We start from the raw sequence: 20,067 nt of genomic DNA, 5'->3' as shown, positions 1-20,067 counted from the left end.
GGAAAAATAAAAGACCCAGAATAGCAAAAACAATGCTAAGCAGGAAGTGTGAATCAGGCGGTATAGCGATACCAGACTTCAAACTATACTACAGAGCAATAGTAACAAAAACAGCATGGTACTGGTACCAAAACAGGTGGGTGGACCAATGGTAGAGAATAGAGGACACAGAAACCAATCCACAAAACTACAACTATCTTATATTTGATAAAGGGGCTAAAAGCATGCAATGGAGGAAGGATAGCATCTTCAACAAATGGTGCTGGGAAAACTGGAAATCCATATGCAACAAAATGAAACTGAATCCCTTTCTCTCGCCATGCACAAAAGTGAATTCAAAATGGATCAAGGAGCTTGATATCAAATCAGAGACACACCGTCTGATAGAAGAAAAAGTTGGCTACGATCTACATTCGGTGGGGTCGGGCTCCAAATTCCTCAATAGGACACCCATAGCACAAAAGTTAATAACTAGAATCAACAAATGGGACTTACTCAAACTAAAATTTTTTCTCAGCAAAAGAAACAATAAGAGAGGTAAATAGGGAGCCTACACCCTGGGAACAAATCTTTACTCCTCACACTTCAGATAGAGCCCTAATATCCAGAGTATACAAAGAACTCAAAAAATTAGACAATAAGAGAACAAACAACCCAATCAACAAATGGGCCAAGGACCTGAACAGACACTTCTCAGAGGAGGACATACAGTCAATCAACAAGTACATGAAAAAATGCTCACCATCTCTAGCTGTCAGAGAAATGCAAATCAAAACCACCCTAAGATACCATCTCACTCCAGTAAGATTGGCAGCCATTATGAAGTCAAACAACAACAAGTGCTGGCGAGGATGTGGGGAAAAGGGTACACTTGTACATTGCTGGTGGGACTGCAGATTGGTGCAGCCAATTTGGAAAGCAGTATGGAGATTTCTTGGAAAGCTGGGAATGGAGCCACCATTTGACCCAGCTATTCCCCTTCTTGGTCTATTCCCTAAAGACCTAAAAAGAGCATGCTACAGGGACACTGCTACATCGATGTTCATAGCAGCACAATTCACAATAGCAAGACTGTGGAACCAACCTAGATGCCCTTCAATAGATGAATGGATAAAAAAAAAATGTGGCATTTATACACAATGGAGTATTACTCTGCATTAAAAAATGACAAAATCATAGAATTTGCAGGGAAATGGATGGCATTAGAGCAGATTATGCTAAGTGAAGCTAGCCAATCCCTAAAAAACAAATGCCAAATGTCTTCTTTGATATAAGGAGAGTAACTAAGATCAGAGTAGGGATGAAGAGCAGGAGAAGAAGATTAACATTTAACAGGGATGAGAGGTGGGAGGGAAAGGGAGAGAGAAGGGAAATTGCATGGAAATGGAAGGAGACCCTCAGGGTTATACAGTGGAGGGGGTAGAGAGAGAGGAGGGGAGGGGAGGGGAGAGGTGGGAGGGGAGGGGAGAGGTGGGAGGGGGGAGGGTGGAGGATGGGAAAGGCAGCGGAGCACAACAGACACTAGTATGGCAATATGTAAATCAATGGATGTGTAACTGATGTGATTCTGCAATCTGTGCATGGGGTGAAGGTGGGAGTTCATAACCCACTTGAATCAAAGTGTGGAATATGATATGTCAAGAAATTTGTAATGTTTTGAACAACCAACAATAAAAAATTTAAAAAAAAGAAGCATATGATTGGATGTACTAGGATTGGAGATAACTATATCATAAAGTTATCAGAGATAAGTGCAACAATAATAGTAGCTTTAATTTCCATGTGCCAAGCACTTTATAAAGTATTTTATATACATTTAATAATTTAGCAACCAGTGAAATTGATGTTATGGTTTCCATAATGAGACAGTAAAATAGGAACTATTATTATCCTTAAATTACAGATGAAGAAATTGAGTGACAGTTGAAGTAACACCCAACCAAGGTCACTCGCTTTAACAGCAGAGCTCAGACTTAAATCCAGGTGGTCTGCTCCAGAGTTCAGCCTCTTCGCCACTCTCTTTTTGTGTCACATGGTCTTTCCAAGAAAGTGACAGGCCTGTAAAGAAATAGAGAATTTCTCTGACTGGGAGTTTCAGGAAGGGTTTCATGCAGGAAGTGGCATTTGAGTGGGACATAAGGTTACTCCAATTTCTGTAGGTAGAGAGTGGCCCTGGCTTTCTGAATGAATAGTGTTCTCCTAAGAATTGGAGTTTTGCCCTCAGTTATGTGTTTTACTACTAACAGCTATTCATAATTGTCCAATGCAGTTCTCCTCTATTGAGCTAGCTTCTTTAATATGTCCATGAGGGACAAATCAGGCCAGCCAACAGGATTGCCTTTATAGATGGAATCCTGTCTAATGTAGATGAGAATAATAAGTCAGTATGATTCATGGTGATACCTGGGGTCTTTCATCTCTGTATCCTTAGCATCTAGCATTGTGTGGCATAAAGTTATCCAGAAGTATGTTCAAGTGAATAAAATGGAGTGAATCTGCATTTAATACAGACTTGCTGAGAGTTTTCTTTCCTATCAACACTGGTTTGATAGGAGCCATGTTGCAAGTGAGCACCAGGTTGGCTGTCATTGGCGCAGGGTACTTCTTGGAGTGAGCAGAGGTAGGGCCATTGTTCAGCCATCACCAAATGACTCTGCTTTGGGGTCCATCAAGCAGCCCAGTTGTGCTGAGGGTTTGTATGAGCATTCTTCCCTTTAAGGAATGCTGTGAAATGAGAACTACAACAAATCTTTATGGAGGTGTAAAGAACTGCCTTTACATGAGCATCAGCCAAATACCCATAGATGTTTCTGTATTCACTGCACAGCACATAGATAAACATTGTTGTTTAGATTTGAGTTACCTTTCAGATAATAAATGCTTGATTGATGCAGATCAGATTAAACTAGTCCATTCTGCTCCTAGTCTTCTCTCCTATCTCTTTGTTACCTTTTTGGTCTCAGCTTTATCTGCACCCAGCAATATATCATTTGAATCTAGTTCTCCAAGTGGCATAAATTGGAGAAAGAGAAAAAAAGGAAAGGATTCTAGGGAGGGGAGCTCCAAGGAACTAGCAAGAAATTGAATAGATGGTATTTTCTCAGTATTTAACATAACTATGAGTTCACTAGGACACATACAAATGCATGCATGAATCAGAATTTTCTGCTAACAAGTATTCAAAGGTAGCATTTCCAGTCAGGGATTTGAGATTCTGTGGCATATGGCAGATATATCTTTGGCATGGTACTGTGTCTCCAGCACCTAGTGTTGTCTGGCACATAATAGATAGTCAATAAACATTTGTGGAATGGAAAATAATGGCTGGGACAGCATCCTTGTTGGGATATGCAGTCATTTTACCATGTTTCTCTACCTGAGCATAGAAGGAAGACTAACAAAAAGCCCCTCTCCTGGGGCTTATCATTACATTATTATTATCATCTTCAGAAAGATGAAGATAACTTCAGTACACCATTCTACTGTGAAAGCCATAAGGCAGCAGTGGTCTTGAGCATAATCATTTTCTTCAAGAACTACCCATACACTAGCAAAACATTAGGTTTAGTTATTGATGGTTATTTGCTTAGTACCTATTCTGTGCAAGTCCTGTGTTAGACTCTGAAGAGGTCACAAATAAGAATGTGATACTGTTCCTGTAAATGTGTATGCACGGGTATTTACACATCCAGTGCTTTACCAATGATACACATGATCACACAAGCATAAGTAGGTATCCTCAATGTTGAAAATAATTCCCAGGGTTTATAGTTCATTAATTAACACTATTGAATGAACAGTGAATAAGGGAATAAATGGGATCTTTTCACAAATAAAATCACCAAGATACAACCCTGTATGATACATAGACGCTGCTGGATGGAGGGGCTCTCGCATCTGTGATTACCTGTATACTCGTTGTTTTGTTTCTTCTTTCATCCAACAAGCATAAGGCTAGAAAGGCTAGAGAGACATACTTCTTCTTATAGATAACTACTTGCTCCATAGAGACCCCATTACATGTGTGCTGTTCCAACATGGAAAGAGCACTAGTTAAGAGGCACTTACTCAAAATTCCACTATAACTCTACCACAGGACATGTTTGACAAGTTAACTAACTGCCATCCCTCTATGCCAAGGGAAAACTTCGACTTGTTATCCTGATTTCACAGGATGATAATAAGGCAAGTGACTTAGCCACGTGACATTCCAAAAGTAATTTCAAATCACTGTTTGCGGATGATATGATAATATATCTAACAGACCCAAAAGGGTCTACAAAGAAACTACTAGAGTTAATAAATGAATTCAGCAAAGTGGCAGGATATAAAATCAACACACATAAATCAAAGGCATTCCTGTATATCAGCAACAAATCTTCTGAAATGGAAATGAGGACAACCACCCCATTCACAATATCCTCAAAAAAAAAAAAATACTTGGGAATCAACCTAACAAAAGAGGTGAAAGATTTATACAATGAAAACTACAGAACCTTAAAGAGAGAAATAGAAGAAGACCTTAGAAGATGGAAAAGTATACCCTGTTCATGGATAGGAAGAACTAACATCATCAAAATGGCAATATTACCCAAAGTTCTCTATAGGTTCAATGCAATGCCAATCAAAATCCCAAGGGCATTTCTTGTAGAAATAGATAAAGCAATTATGAAATTCATATGGAAAAACAAAAGACCCAGAATAGCAAAAGCAATTCTAAGCAGGAAGTGTGAGTCAGGTGGTATAGTGATACCAGATTTCAAACTATACTACAGAGCAATAGTAACAAAAACAGCATGGTACTGGTACCAAAACAGGCAGGTGGACCAATGGTACAGAATAGAGGACACAGAGACCAATCCACAAAATTACAACTATCTTATATTTGATAAAGGGGCTAAAAGCATGCAATGGAGGAAGGATAGCATCTTCAACAAATGGTGCTGGGAAAACTGGAAATCCATATGCAACAAAATGAAACTGAATCCCTTTCTCTCGCCATGCACAAAAGTGAATTCAAAATGGATCAAGGAGCTTGATATCAAATCAGAGACTCTGCGCCTGATAGAAGAAAAAGTTGGCTATGATCTACATATTGTTGGGTCGGGCTCCAAATTCCTCAATAGGACACCCATAGCACAAGAGTTAATAACTAGAATCAACAAATGGGACTTACTCAAACTAAAAAGATTTTCTCAGCAAGAGAAACAATAAGAGAGGTAAATAGGGAGCCTACATCCTGGGAACAAATCTTTACTCCTCACACTTCAGATAGAGCCCTAATATCCAGAGTATACAAAGAACTCAAAAAATTAAACAGTAAGAAAACAAATAAGCCAATCAACAAATGGGCCAAAGACCTGAACAGACACTTCTCAGAGGAGGACATACAATCAATCAACAAGTACATGAAAAAATGCTCACCATCTCTAGCAGTCAGAGAAATACAAATCAAAACCACCCTAAGATATCATCTCACTCCAGTAAGATTGGCAGCCATTATGAAGTCAAACAACAACAAGTGCTGGCGAGGATGTGGGGAAAAGGGTACTCTTATACATTGCTGGTGGGACTGCAAATTGGTGCGGCCAATTTGGAAAGCTGTATGGAGATTCCTGGGAAAGCTGGGAATGGAACTACCATTTGACCCAGCTATTGCCCTTCTCGGACTATTCCCTGAAGACCTTAAAAGAGCACACTACAGGGATACTGCCATATCGATGTTCATAGCAGCACAATTCACAATAGCTAGACTGTGGAACCAACCTAGATGCCCTTCAATAGATGAATGTATAAAAAAAAATGTGGCATTTATACACAATGGAGTATTACGCAGCACTAAAAAATGACAAATCATGGAATTTGCAGGGAAATGGATGGCATTAGAGCAGATTATGCTAAGTGAAGCTAGCCAATCCCTAAAAAACAAATGCCAAATGTCTTCTTTGATATAAAGAGAGCAACTAAGAACAGAGCAGGGAGGAAGAGCAGGAGGAAAAGACTAACATTAAACAGAGACATGAGGTGGGAGGGAAAGGGAGAGAAAAGGGAAATTGCATGGAAATGGAAGGAGACCCTCATTGTTATACAAAATTACATATAAGAGGTTGTGAGGGGAATTGGGACGGGGGGAACAAGGAGAGAAATGAATTGTAGTAGATGGGGTAGAGAGAGAAGATGGGAGGGGAAGGGAGGGGGGATAATAGAGGATAGGAAAGGTAGCAGAATACAGCAGTCACTAATATGGCATCATGTAAAAATGTGGATGTGTAACCGATGTGATTCTGCAATCTGTAATTGGAGTAAAAATGGGAGTTCATAACCCACTTGAATCTAGTGTATGAAATATGATATGTCAAGAGCTTTGTAATGTTTTGAACAACCAATTAAAAAATGCTAAATAAAAAAAAGTAATTTCAGGTGTCTGGGTCACAATGTCCCAATTTGAACAAAAATAAACACAAAGAGGGTTCTGTTGTATTATAGTCAGATTTTCCTTTTGATTTAAAATTTTTGTTTTTGTGTTTTGCTTTGCTTTACTTTTTATTTTGTTTTTGTAATGCTATCAGTAATTATGTGTTAGTTTTTATGAGAATAAATAAAATTAAAAATGTGAAAAAGACTATAAAGTGTGCATAATATTTAGAATATAAAAATTAGCAGCACTTTTTATTTCAGCAAGGAAAAATTTTAATTCTTATACAAGTCATGGGTTTGGGGCTCCATAGGGTTTCAGATTTGGGAAATTATAACTGTAATTTCCCCCATGTGATGGATGGTCATTCTTAAGTTTCCTAGAATCTAATTTTATCCAGATTTAAAAAAGAAAGAAAGAAAAAAAATTCAACCTAAAGAGTACTGAGCACTTACAGTGTTCCAGGAACTATGATGGGTGTTTGGGGTATAAGTTTAAGTATTGTGTCTATGCTTGATAAGCTCACAACTGGTGGGGGAAGAGGTGATAAGTAGTGATGATCCAGTGGGTTAGCAGAGGGCATGGCAGAAGTAAGAGTTCTGGAGAAGTCTAGAGGAAGGTGCTATTTTGGGGCAGCAGGGTTTAGAAGAAGAACCAGATTTGGAGATTAATAAATGGGAAGAAATTTGCCAAATGAAAAGACATGGGTTGGAGGAGGACAGGAAGAGAATTCTAAGCAGAAGTAAACACACATATAAGGACTTGGGTAAGTACAAGAAATCGTGGTGCATTTTGGGTAATCAAGAGTAGTTTTATGTGGTTTAGAGCCTTAAGGAATAGGGTTTAGGGTGAGAGAAGAGGGGAGGTGAAGCCAGACACACATGTGCTCGGGACAGCCTGTGAAATGCCTCATCTTTCATCTGAAGATTGAAGTTTGAAGTCACGTTTATTACATATGCACTTTGTTGTTACAGTTAAATGTTTCCCTGAGTTTCAGAAGAATGCAGAGTGAGAAAGGAAAAATGAATGCATGAGAGGATGAATGAATTGAATATATAAATAAATGCAAAGTCACTGGTGACTGTTGGAGGAATCAAGAGGGCAGTATTTTTGAAGGATGACAGCCCCTCTAGGAAAGGTATAAGATAAGTGTGTGAGCAACGCAGGTCTTCCATTATAACACATGTGGAATAGTAGTATACTCGAATCCCTCAATAGTTGATTATAGTGCCAAATAAAATGTTATTGAATTGGCTATTGGTGGGGATATATGAAAGATGAAAATGGCTGGACAACTGTTGTGTAGGTCACAGGTCTATATAGGATAGAGTCCCATGAAAGGTACATGTACAGTGACAGATGCAAGCAGGGGAGTTTGAGGATGTTCTCCTGTGACTGCAATAGCCTGTGGCCATGGAAGATGACATCAGATTCACAAGTGGCTAGGTTGTTCAGTTTTTAGTATTCTAGGAATAAAAGTCATTATCAACAGTGACTTTATGACCAAGGGGGATTCATCTTACTTCCCAGGGCCTCAGTTTCTTTTCTTATAAAATAAAGAGATTAAATTTGGTCATCTTTGAAATCTCTTACAGCTGTGTATTCAATGCATAGAATATTTTTCTCCTTTATAGTACTAGGTAAATTTGATGAAGGAATGTTAGTGTATATGTGTGTCATAGTTAATCTGTATAGATCTGTTGCATGCCATTTTAGAAATGTACTGATGTAGCTTTTTTCCTCTACCTTATAGATGGCTCAACACTTTAGGAATGCTGGCCAATCAGGGCATTGATGTTGTGATACGACACTCATTTTTTGATCATGGATACAATCATCTGGTGGACCAGAATTTTAACCCACTACCAGTAAGTGTGGCATAAAGATTCCCACTTTCTTTTCCATATCGTTCAGTTCTTTGTAGAGAATATTTCTCCTTTTGCTGTTGCCAGTTAATTTCATAAATCAGACAGAAACATTCTTGTCTCTGTTCCCCTGACCTATTTCATAGACTTTGGGCTTCACCACACACACACACACACACACACACACACACACACACACCTCTACCTCTATATAGAGACTCACGCATACACATACATATGCATGGATGCATATCTACATATATATTTACATTATATTTATTAACATTTATTAAATATTTATGTATTGATTACATTATTTTAACAAACCTAGTGCAGTTGAGATTCCACGTCTACTTGTGGCCTGTTTGAACTCTGCTTGAGAGTGAATTTTTCCAGATTGTTTTCTTTTAATGCTAATATGAGGCATTAGTTAATGTCAGATGCAACATGTTGAAAACAGATGGGGGAGTGTTAGCCAAGATTAGATACAGTAGGAGCCCATCTCTTAGGGAACGGATGAAGTACGCTTACAGTTAGATATCAATCTCTAGAGCACCATCTTCTCTAGGAAAGTAAATAGAAGAATAAAGTGAAATGGCAAAAGCAGAGTTCTGGATTTGTCTGGCGAACTCATTGATCAGTCAGAGAAATCCTACAAAAGCTGCTTTTCATAAATATTTCGTAGGTTATTCTTTTACGCAGATGTCATGATTATGATGAAATGTCAGACTCCTCTCATCAACTCAAAGAATTTCCAAGCGGGGTCTCCCCTTCAAGATGATCAAGTTCTGCCTTATCAGGGACTGATAAGCAGGGGTGAGGAGGAAAAAGAATATAGAGCAGCCCTAGACCCTGTACCTGTGCCTGGTCCAGTGTTCTTCCTACCACATTACTGTTGCCCTAGCATCCACAGGAAACAAACCCAAACTGGAAGTGATCCTGCCATTTGCCTCCCTGGTTCTAGCCCATTCCCTCCACCTTCTAAATCCTGAACCAGGAGGTCTCCAGATCAAGAACAGGGAACAAACTGGCACCCAACAGCACCATTTCCATGTCTCCAAAGAATCATTCTGGGTTAGAATACTCAGAAATTATTGTGTCACTGGATGCACATGACTCCAAGACTTCAGATAAATCACAAATACTAAAACTAACTGGTACAGTTCCTTTTATTCACAGAACAGGGATACCTCTTCCAAAATATGTGTGAGGAGTTGGAATGGGAAAGGATGGAGAGGAAATTTTCAGTTTGGAACCATAGGGGTCTGTTCTGTTTTCTTTTAGCTCATATGTTTGTAGAAGTAAAACAAAATAATTAGAAAAGTGTCATTGAAATGTAAGCATTAAGTACATATAAGACCACATGTTCTATTTGAAATAAATATCTATTGAACATCAGGAGCTGGGGCACTAGTAATGGATAAATGAATAAATAAATTATAATAAAGTCCTGTGGCGGCTCCTCTAGAGTACATGCGCAGGAAGGGCCCAAGTACAGTAAGAAGCCTGCTTTGCAGGTTTCACAGAAGAACCTTCCAGGCAGAGCAAGACTCTAACACAAGGCTCCAGGGCAAGAACAAAGTTGGCATGTTTGCAGAAAGACAAACACCAGAGTGACTGGGGCCCTGCAGGGAAGGGGAAGACTGGAAAGAAGTAGGTAGGTAAGGGTCAGATTATGCAGGGCAGTTTGGCTTCAATTATAAGTAGTAAAGAAAGCCATTGGAGGGCTTTAATTATGGAAGTAACAAGATCCAACTTACATTTTTACAACCTAGCATAATTAATGCATCAAATATTAGTTACTTTAATAATGTATTTTAAAAACATTTACATTAAAAAATATTTACAGATCACTTTTATAAATTGTGGATCAACAACGTTCTAAAATTCTGTCACCCCTTTCGATCTATCTTTCCTTTTTCCTTTCTATTCTTTCCTTCCTTCATTCTAATTTCATTCTCTCTTCTTGATCATATGCTATGTACTGGTCGCTATTCCTGGCAATCAGTCACTGTGGTAAACCAAAAAGACAAGGTCCCTGAACTCTTGGAGCTTATAATTTAATGCTGTGTACTGAGAAGTGGAAAATACATAAACATATGAAAAAGATAATTGCAGTTTTCCAAAACTGCTCTGAAGAAAGCCTGGTAAGTTAAATATAACTTTCAAATTTACTTTTCTGAAGAGAAACTAAGGTCCTAGGGGGTTATTAAGTGAATATACCAGGCCAAACAAGTAGCCAGAGCTGGAAATCTCAGGATTTTCCAGCTTTAACTTTCCTTTTCTTTTCACTGAGCCATACTGTTTCTTGCAGCATTCTCTTAGGTGTCTTTGCAGGGGCCTAGAGAGAATTTTGCCTTTGAATTAAATAAGAAGATAAAAACAGGCCTATTGGGAAATTGAAAAGAAGAAACAGTCTAGAAAAGGTCTTTGGATGACTAGACAAGCTTCATTTCCAGAGTTGGACAATCCTGGATTCCTAATCAACCCTCCATCTACTTTTACACTGCCATATATACATTAAAGATGCAAGTTCCCATGACTTTGTTCTCCCATAAGAGTTATTGCCAGTGACTTCCTTTAAAAGCCTGGCACAAAAGACCTCCAGTGATACATGATGGCAGCAGAGCTCATAGAAGACCATAGGAAACTAAAACAGGTTCTATGGATTCAGCACAGAGTCTCAAATGAACTGAGCAGCTGTATTTCTGGAAACACTGAGCTCTAATAGAGAAACCACATATAAAAAGCACTCTTAAAAGGTAGCAGGCTTTCTTTTCTTTCTTTCTTTCTTTCTTTCTTTCTTTCTTTCTTTCTTTCTTTCTTTGTTATAATAAATTCTGTACCTTATAAGTAGAGAAGTTGGCAGCTGGGAGTGTATCCTAAGTCTCGCCTGGACAGAATTTAGAAGGCTAGGCCCTGGGCACCAATCTGACAGACAGAGCCATCAGTCCCCTAAAATGTGTAATGAACACAAAGCTGGGAACCCATTGGTTGCCGCTTCAGAGAGTTGCGCAGTTGATAACGCATACTGCCAATATAAACTTGTGGATTTTGTATTGTGATTAAATCTTAAAGAGAGCTTAAGGAATTAGTGAGTTGTGTTTTGGTTGTCTCCCAGAAAAATAAGTTAATTTCTATTCTGGTTCTTTAAACCCAGCTCAGTACATTTCAGGAAAGGATCTTATTAACAAAAAAAGTCTTGTTTTTGTTTTTGTTTTTGTTAGAGCTCTTGGGTAAATTCAGAAAAAAAAATGAGCATCTTAGCCTTATGGCTCCTCAAACCATATCCCTACTGCCCCTCCCTAGTCAAGTCTGATCCCAGTTTGTGATAGTTCAGCACAGCTCTGGCGTAGCCCTTCCAATAGCACCAATCCAAGGTAAGAGAGGATGTGAGGACAGCCCTTTAAAAGAGAAACAAAAATGATGAGTGGTAGCCAGGAGTTAATGGGGAGGGAGGGCAGAGCACAGAGGAGTTTTAAGGCAGTGAAACTACACTAATGATAGTATCTCGGTGGATACATATTTTTATACATTTATCCAAACCTCTGGAATGCACACTATGGGTGAACCCTACTGGAAACCATGGATTTTCAGTGTTAGTGATTTGGCCATGCTGGTCCATCAAATATAATAAATATACCATTCAGGTGGGGAATGTTGATATGGAGGAGAATGTGCACCTGTGGGGACAGGGTTATGTGGGACATCTCTGTACCTTCAGCTCAATTTTGTTGTGAGCCTAAAACGTTTTTAAGAAAAAGTCTTAAAAGGAAAAAGAGAAAGGAAAAAAGAAAAACTTTTGCTCAGAAAAGACAATTTTCACCTACAACTCCTGCTCCTCAGGGTTGTTCCTCTAGAAAAGTGGCAGCCCTCCCCCTGTTGTGAGACTTTATTTTGCCTGGGAAGAGGAGAACATTTAGTTCAGCCATGCTTCATCACTCAACTCCCACCCGTTTCCCCTGACCCCCCTGCCATTGGGAAAGAGGGAACGCCTGAGTCTCCACAGCCAGCCAGCCAGTCACGGGCTCCCCTGGGAGCAGGCGATGTTTGTGCAGAAGAGATCTGCACATTCAGTGGACATAGTCCAGACCCCACCAGCCATGGGCATTTCTCCTCAGAGAGGGTTTTGGAATTTTGCTTGCTGCTTTTTTTAAAAGCTTGATTTACAGAGCCTTCAGGGAAAGGAATGGTGAGTTACTAGACAACATCTTCCTAACTCCCACGCCAGGCTTGCAAATGCAGTCTTCACACAAATATAATTCAATTCAGAAAACATCAACACCTGAAATCTATCTAGCTCCGTGTTGGGCATTATACGAATACACACTTAAGTAAGATATAGTTCCTCCATCTGCAGAGCTAATGACTGGTGTGTGTGTGTGTGTGTGTGTGTGTGTGTGTGTGATTACAGTTAAATCCTATATTTAGAGTGAGATAAAAGCTAGATAGACCATATTGTACTGCCTCTTCTACGCTGGCATAGTGGTGTGGGTATTCGCTGTTGGGGGGTTTTTTTGTGTTTTTTTTTCCTACTATTCTTGCTGAATAATAAATATTTAATTCAGCACCTTTTATGTACATTGCTCTGGAATACAGTCATTGGTCATGGATGGAGCACAACTCACTAGTCTATAGTGAAATTGAACCTATTGTTGCAGTTTCTATGGCATGGAAACATGTCCTGAGCCAAATTATCACTATTTAGATGTCATTTGGCCATTGGAAAGAAACTCTAACTCTTGCTGCTGTTGCCTGCTTGGCTCCCTTGGTTAGCTTCTCATGAGATTCTAGCCCAAGATCCTACATGCTCCATCCTTGCTTCCTTTCAAAATTTTAGAGACAGTAACCCTGCTGCCCTGCATAGCTCCTGTGTGGATAAAGGGTCAGCTTAAATCTGTCCTTTTCCTCAGGAAGAACAACAAGTAACAAATGGAGTCCCACTTATGCTCTATTGATGTGAGAATACCAGCTAATTAGGAAGCATCAGAGGGAACAGCAAGAATTTAGTACTATGACTAGATTTGTGGATTCTAAACCTAACTCTGCCATTAATTATATGGGTATTTGGTTCCAGTTTTCCATTGGTTAAATTGAGATAAAAAATGTCTTCTCTATCAGCCTCCAAAAGTTACTGGTGCTGTCTTTGAGAAAATTAACTATGGCAGTAAGTTTCTGATTTTTTATATACATATACATGTAGAAAAGCATTGGAAGGGTCTATAGCTAAATGTTAAACATGGTTTTCTTTGAATAGTGGGATTACAGGCAGTTTTTATTTTTGTATGTAAAATTGCTGCAATCAGCAATATTTCTTTAAAAATCTAAAAGAATAAAGGCTAGTTTTAGAAGACAATGTAATGTTTTGAAAGGGTTGTTTTACATAGCTAAATAAATATGATATCAGACTCATTCATTGATCATTCATGTTTCATTCATTCATAAGCAGCTATTACCTCATCCTATGTGCTGAGATACTGTGCTAGACACTAGAGTCCCTGTCCCTACCCTCCAGACGCTTACAGCATAGAGGGGGAGACAGGTGAGTTAGCAGGGAAGATGAAAGATATATTTTAAAAGGATGGAAAAGGAACACAGTGGCCAGAATGGGTGGAGGGCAACATGGGCTTCCAGAAAGATTTCTGGGGCAGAAAATGCCTGTGCTGGAGCCTGAAGAAGGTCAAGTTATCCAGAGGAAGAAGAGTTTGGGTCTAGAGAGTCTCTTCCCAGCACAGGCAGTAACTTGTGCAAAGACATGGAGACATTACTTTTCTAGTGAGTCATGGTGGATGAATTATGAAAAATTATTTAGGGAAGCTTTTCACATTGCTAAGCAGTGGCCACACAGGGTGGGCAAAAGTTAAAGAATTCCCAAACTACAAACCTGGAGGTGGTATGGCAAGGGAAGTACAAAACCCAGCCAAACTAGCCTGTGTCCTGTTTCTTGGTGTACCCTTTTCTCTCTTTCTTGTCTTTCCCGTGGGAGCCATCAGGAAGATGAAAGAAGCAAAGTGTACCTGCTTAAGGGGAGCTGTGATGTGAAACCCAATCCTCTCATTAGGGGCCCTGACAAAGATTTCTCCATGTGCAGCCTTCCTTTGTGGGAACCTGCGGCTGCTGAGAGAAGGGCATCTTTGGCTGCAGGATCAATCACTGAGACTCAGGCTGGCTCCATGTCAGTGGCCAAAGCACCTGGGCTGAATGCCCAGTGGACATGATTTGCTTCTTTTCTCCTCTGTGCCTCTAACACCTGGCCTCTCCTCAGAGCACCTTCTGACCAGGCAGACAGCTCTTTTGCCCCTAATGCTTTTACATAGAAGTGCCTCTGATATTTTTACTACTAATTTTCATCCTTTGTTTATTTATCAATCTGAGCAATGTGCACAGTATGTCAGCAACCACACCTGCTGTCTAACAACTCACCCCAATTATGACTGCTTTGGGAAGTGGAGGAGTTCTGGACCTGAAATCAGAAGCTGCAGGCTCATAATTCAGCGTGATAATTTTCTAGTCATAGGAGTCTTTGTTTACTTCTCTGCAAAAAGGGGGAAGGGTCGTTGGAGAGCAGGGAGTATTTGAATGTGCTGCTGGCTTGGACTCAGACTGACCAGCATTTCAAACCCAGCTCTACCACTTACTACTTACTAACTACATGGCCATCGATTTACTACTAGATCTCAATAAAATCAATTTCCTCTCATATACTGGAGATAATAATAAGGTCTATCCCAGAGGGTTCTCAGAAAGGATTAAATGAGTCAATGCAGTGTATCTTTTACCACAGAGTAAATATTCAGTAAATGTTAACTTATGTCATTTATGAAATCACTTTGTAAAATGTAAAATTATATAAGTCATAATAATAATTATCATTAATAATTTGAACATAACTGTGGTGAGACAAATATGCATTTGAGTATTTGTGCAGATATCTGGAAATCAAGTAATGACTAAAATATGAAAAGTAGATTTTTTTAGTGAAAGTTAAATTGCTAGAAAATTAGAAGAACCAAAAGGTACAATGGTGATTCCTGAGCTTTAGAGGAATTGACTGCAACTAGTTAAAGGCAAACTAAGAATTACATTTTATTTCCCTCCAGAAAAGATGCTGCCAACCTTTCCCAGTGAAAGCAATTAAGGCAGTAACAAAGCTGCAATGCTAGCTCTAACACCTTCATTTGGTATTTATAAATGGCCCAGTAAGCTCTGGAAACCATGATATGACACATCAAAGTGGTAATGATAGCACATTATGTGAATCACTGAGAAGCAACAATTGAAAATCTTACTCTGCCATCAACCATTTATATTATTCCCAGACTGCAATACTGAGAAATCACAGCTACAGCAAATTGTGCACAAGCTAAATAAATCAGTGAGAAGAAACAACTACAGCCTCACTGTGCCTGAACTTAGGAGCATAGTTCACCATCCTTGAAGCAACCTGCAGGTGAGGAGGAATAAGGTCAGAATGAGAAGAGCTGCACCTCACCTACCTACCAAACCAATACAATTAATCAGACAAGAGAGGGAAGTACTATAAACATATGAATGCATGTATCATTACAATATTCTGATTTTAGTTCTTTTGACTATATACCAATAAGTAGGGTAGCAATTGGTTCATCTGATGGATGGTTCCATTCCTAATTTTTTGAGGAATTTCCATACTGCTTCCCAAAATAGTTGTGGAAATCTATTTCCAAATCATTGCATTTTCATCAACAATATAATTGTACCTTTCCTTCATATTCTCACCAGCATTTATTGTTATTTTTATTCTTGATGATTGCTTCTAACTGGAGTGAGATTAAATCTCAGTGTAGTTTTGATTTGCACTTGCACCTAATTGCTAAGGATATTGAACATGTTTTTACATATTTTGGCCATTTGCATTTATTCTTTTGAGAAATGCCACTTAGTTCATTTGCCCATTTATTGATTAGGTTATTTGTTTAGTGGTTTTACTCACCCATAAAGAACAAAATTATGTAATTTGCTGGTAAATGGATGAAGCTAGAGAATATCATGCTAAGTGAAATAAGCCAAACACAGAAAGTCTAATATTGAATGTTTTCTCTCATATGCAGAAGCTAGGAAGTAAAAAAAAAGCAATAAAAATATGGGGACCTCATGAAAATAGAAGGGAGATCAATAGAGTAGAGGAAGGAGATCAGGAGGAGAGGAGGGGAGGTCACACAGGAAGTACTGGGGAGAAAAATCTACCAAATTATGCTATGTCCATGTAAAAATATACCACCTTGAGTCATATACATATGTATATATGTATACATATATATATATATATATATATATACACATTAAATGTTATATATACATATATATATGGATATATGGATACATTCCATACCAAAACCATAATACTTTGTATTATGTTAGAATGTATCCTAACTCCATTAAATTTTTCTTGCTGCTTGTTTAAATAAGAGCATATATATATATATATATATATATATATATAAAATGAAAGTACACTAGTTAAAATAATGATGATGATAGAAGGGAGATCAGTGGAGTAGAGAAAGTGGATCATGGGGAGGGAAAAGGGAAGAAAAAGGGAAGGTACTGTCAAATTATGTACATGTACAAATGTGACATAATGAACCTCACTATTATGTATAATCATAATTCACTGTTATGGCTTGGATATGTGGTATCTTCCAAAAGCTCATGTGTGAGACAATAAAAGAAGGTTGAGAGTCAAAATGATCAGGTTATGAGAGGTGTAACCTTATCAATGACTTAATCCACTTGAATAGATTAACTGAATAGTAACTATAGACAAGTGGGGTGTGGCTGGAAGAGGTGGGTCACTGGGGGCATGCCTTTGGTGCTTATATTTTGTCCCTAGTGAGCGAAGCTCTCTCTGCTTCTCGTTGTCAGTGTTCTGAGCTGTTTTCCTTCTGCCATGATGTTCTGTCTCACTTTGGGTAGAAAACAATGAAGTTAGACCTCTGAAATTGTGAGGGCCAAATAAACTTTTCCTCCACTATGTTTTTCTTGCCAGGTCTTTTGGTCTCAGTGGTGGAAAAAACTGACTAAAACATGCACCAATAAAAATAAAATTTAAAACTTTTAAAAAGAAAGAGGGAGGGAGGAAATTAGAGGAGGGGAGGGAGGGAGGAAGGAAGGAAAGAAGGAAGAGAGGGAGGGAGGGAGGGAAGCCAGGAGAGGGGAAAAAATAGAACGCCCTCTTATATATTCAAAGGCTTTAATTATGAATGCCACAGTATGACAAATCTAAGGTTACTTTATCTTTTTATTATATTTGAAAATATTAAGAGCACAATGATTCTGTATGACCTTCAGGAACCAACAAATAAGCCTCTGATAAGTGATCATGAGAACCAAAGTATTATGGTTTTGGTGTGGAATGTATCCACAAGGCTCATGTGTTGAAGACTTGTATCTGATGCAGCAATTTTCAGAGGTGGGTCTTTTAAATGATTGAATCATGAGGGCTCTGATCTCATCAATGAATTAGTCCATTAGTTGGTTCATAATTGAATGAACTGTTTATTGAAAGGTGGTGGAAAATATAGGAGGTAGGGCCTAGTTGGAGGAAGTAGGTCACTGGTGAGGGGTGGGTACCTTGTCCCTGGCCCCTTCCTTGCCTTTCTCTCCTTCCCATCTGCAATGAGGTGAGCAGCTCTGCTCCATCATTCCTTCTTCACCACAATGCTCTGCCTCACCACAGGCCCATAGCCATGGAACCAATCAAGGACTAAGACCTCTGAAACCATGAGCCCAAATAAATCTTTCCTCCTTTAAGTTGTTTGTCTTAGGGTATTTTGTCATAGCAATAGAAAGATATCACACAAAAATAATTTTTCCTAACTCCATTAAATTTTTCTTGCTGCTTGTTTAAATAAGAGCAAAAGTATTTTTAAAATAAAACTAGAACAAATAAATTGAAATTGGTTTAAAATTCTTATTAAATGCACTACACTATCTATAAACTTAAAAAAAATCTATCAGTCATTAGGTACCTCAGTCACTTTTAACTATTATCAATCTCTGCTTATTTTACCTCTGACTGGTTTCAAGTATTGAATGGATTGAAGCAGAGTATACCACTTTCACTTATTCCAAACTTGACTTGAGAAGATCTGCTGTCTACTCTAGAATTCATTGCCCTCATCTGAATATTGAAATCTTTATCTTTTCTGTATTAAAGCACTGGTTCTCAAGCCTGGCTACACATTGTAGTCACCTAGGGAGCTTTTTAAAAATAACTGTGCCCAGGCACCAGGTCCAGAGATCTCAATTCATTTGGACCATAGAGGATTCCAGGTGTTGGTATTTTTTTAAAGCTCCCCAAGTGATTCTAATGTGCCGCCAGGCATGAGAACCACTGAGTTAGAAGCTTTTATTTACCCTGGTTAAATTAGAAGTTACCTTTTCTCTTCTCTTTAGTACTCAACTCTTGGTTCAATTACTGAGATATTAACAAAATATTTAGTACTATCCTATCATTTATTTATTTGAAAAATATTTATTGAATATCTGTTATGTGTCAGTAATCTCTAGTTTTAGTGGAAATAAAGGTGAAAGAGAAAGACAAAATCCCTGCCCTCACTGGAGATTATAATCTAGAAGGAAAGACTACAAATAAACTAAAAAGTAAATTATTACAAAATTCAGAATGCTATTCAGGAAACAAAAAGGTTGCTAAGTTGATAACAAAGAGGGGAGACTTAAAAGTGGAGTGAGGACAACATACATATGCCATCAGTTTGAGAGTGGATATAATTACAGTCATAATACTGGAATAGCGGGATAAGAGTAACAACTGCATTCAGCTGGGGACAATCCACCATAGGTCTCCAGTTCCAGTTCTTCTGGACATGTAGGGCTGTGGACTGAGATAATGCACCCCTTACTATCTCTCTTTTAGAACTTAACCAGTGCTGTGATTTCCCTTTCTCTTCTGGAACCATTTGGGATAGGTTTTGGAGGCTGATTCAGGAGTGATTTACATACCCTAGTAACATGTGGTATCTGCCACATGTCCCACTACTCCCCCACATGAGACTTTTCTCAATCAGGAGAATCTTTTCTGGATGTTATGAACATTCACAGCACATCCTGTAAAATAGCAGTAAAAGCCACAACAGGACACTGAATTGGTTCAAAGGCCTTACCCACAAAGTCACATTCAATTTATTTTTCCTTCTGGGAAAGTTGCTTAAGCTTTATCAATTGGATTCAAGAGCACTCCTCACCAACAAAACTGGTAAGATAGTGGCTTGGATACCTTTATCCAATAGAGCCATAAAAGTTTTAGTTTCTTCATCCCAAAGTTTTCCTACATACTTGAACAGATGTACATTGCTTTTGGTCCTTCTTAGAGATAGGGAAACCTCAGCTTCACACCTAGTCATCTTTCTCCCTGAAACAGGTAGTGAGGGTAGCGGGAAGAGAAGGCTGTTGGCACTAAGAGAAAGCACAGCTCCAGGCCAGTAGGCAAGGCTCTGCATTGACCTTAGTTTCTTCTTTTAATAATAGCTTTTTTGAGACATAATTCATATACTGAAAATTTCACCCTTTAAAAATGGATCATTTTAGTGTATCCATGGAGATGTATAACTGCCATCACAATCTATTTTAGAATATCATCTGAAAAGTAAACCTTATGCCTATTAGCAGTTATTCCTATTCTTCCTTTTCCCCAGCCTCTGAAAACTTTCTATCTCTACATTTCATGTGAATAGAATCATAAAACATGTGGCCCTTTGTGTGTGGACTCGGCTTAATGTTTTCCAG

General features: G+C 38.6%; 1 protein-coding gene across 1 annotated transcript in view; it reads left to right on the top strand.

Annotated features, from left to right (window-relative positions):
* Positions 1-20,067, top strand: part of Hpse2 (heparanase 2 (inactive)) — a 690,427-nt gene that overhangs the window by 550,943 nt on the left and 119,417 nt on the right. Inside the window, exon 9 of the mRNA XM_046450534.2 lies at positions 8,169-8,283. Coding sequence (XP_046306490.1) covers positions 8,169-8,283 — 115 coding nt within the window. The remainder of the gene's footprint in view (positions 1-8,168; positions 8,284-20,067) is intronic.

This window comes from Marmota monax, unplaced genomic scaffold (genome assembly GCF_021218885.2).
Source record: "Marmota monax isolate L192 unplaced genomic scaffold, Marmota_monax_Labrador192_F-V1.1 WCK01_AAM20220418_F8-fsc00004, whole genome shotgun sequence".
Taxonomy (NCBI): domain Eukaryota; kingdom Metazoa; phylum Chordata; class Mammalia; order Rodentia; family Sciuridae; genus Marmota; species Marmota monax.
This window is presented reverse-complemented; position numbering and strand designations above follow the sequence as displayed.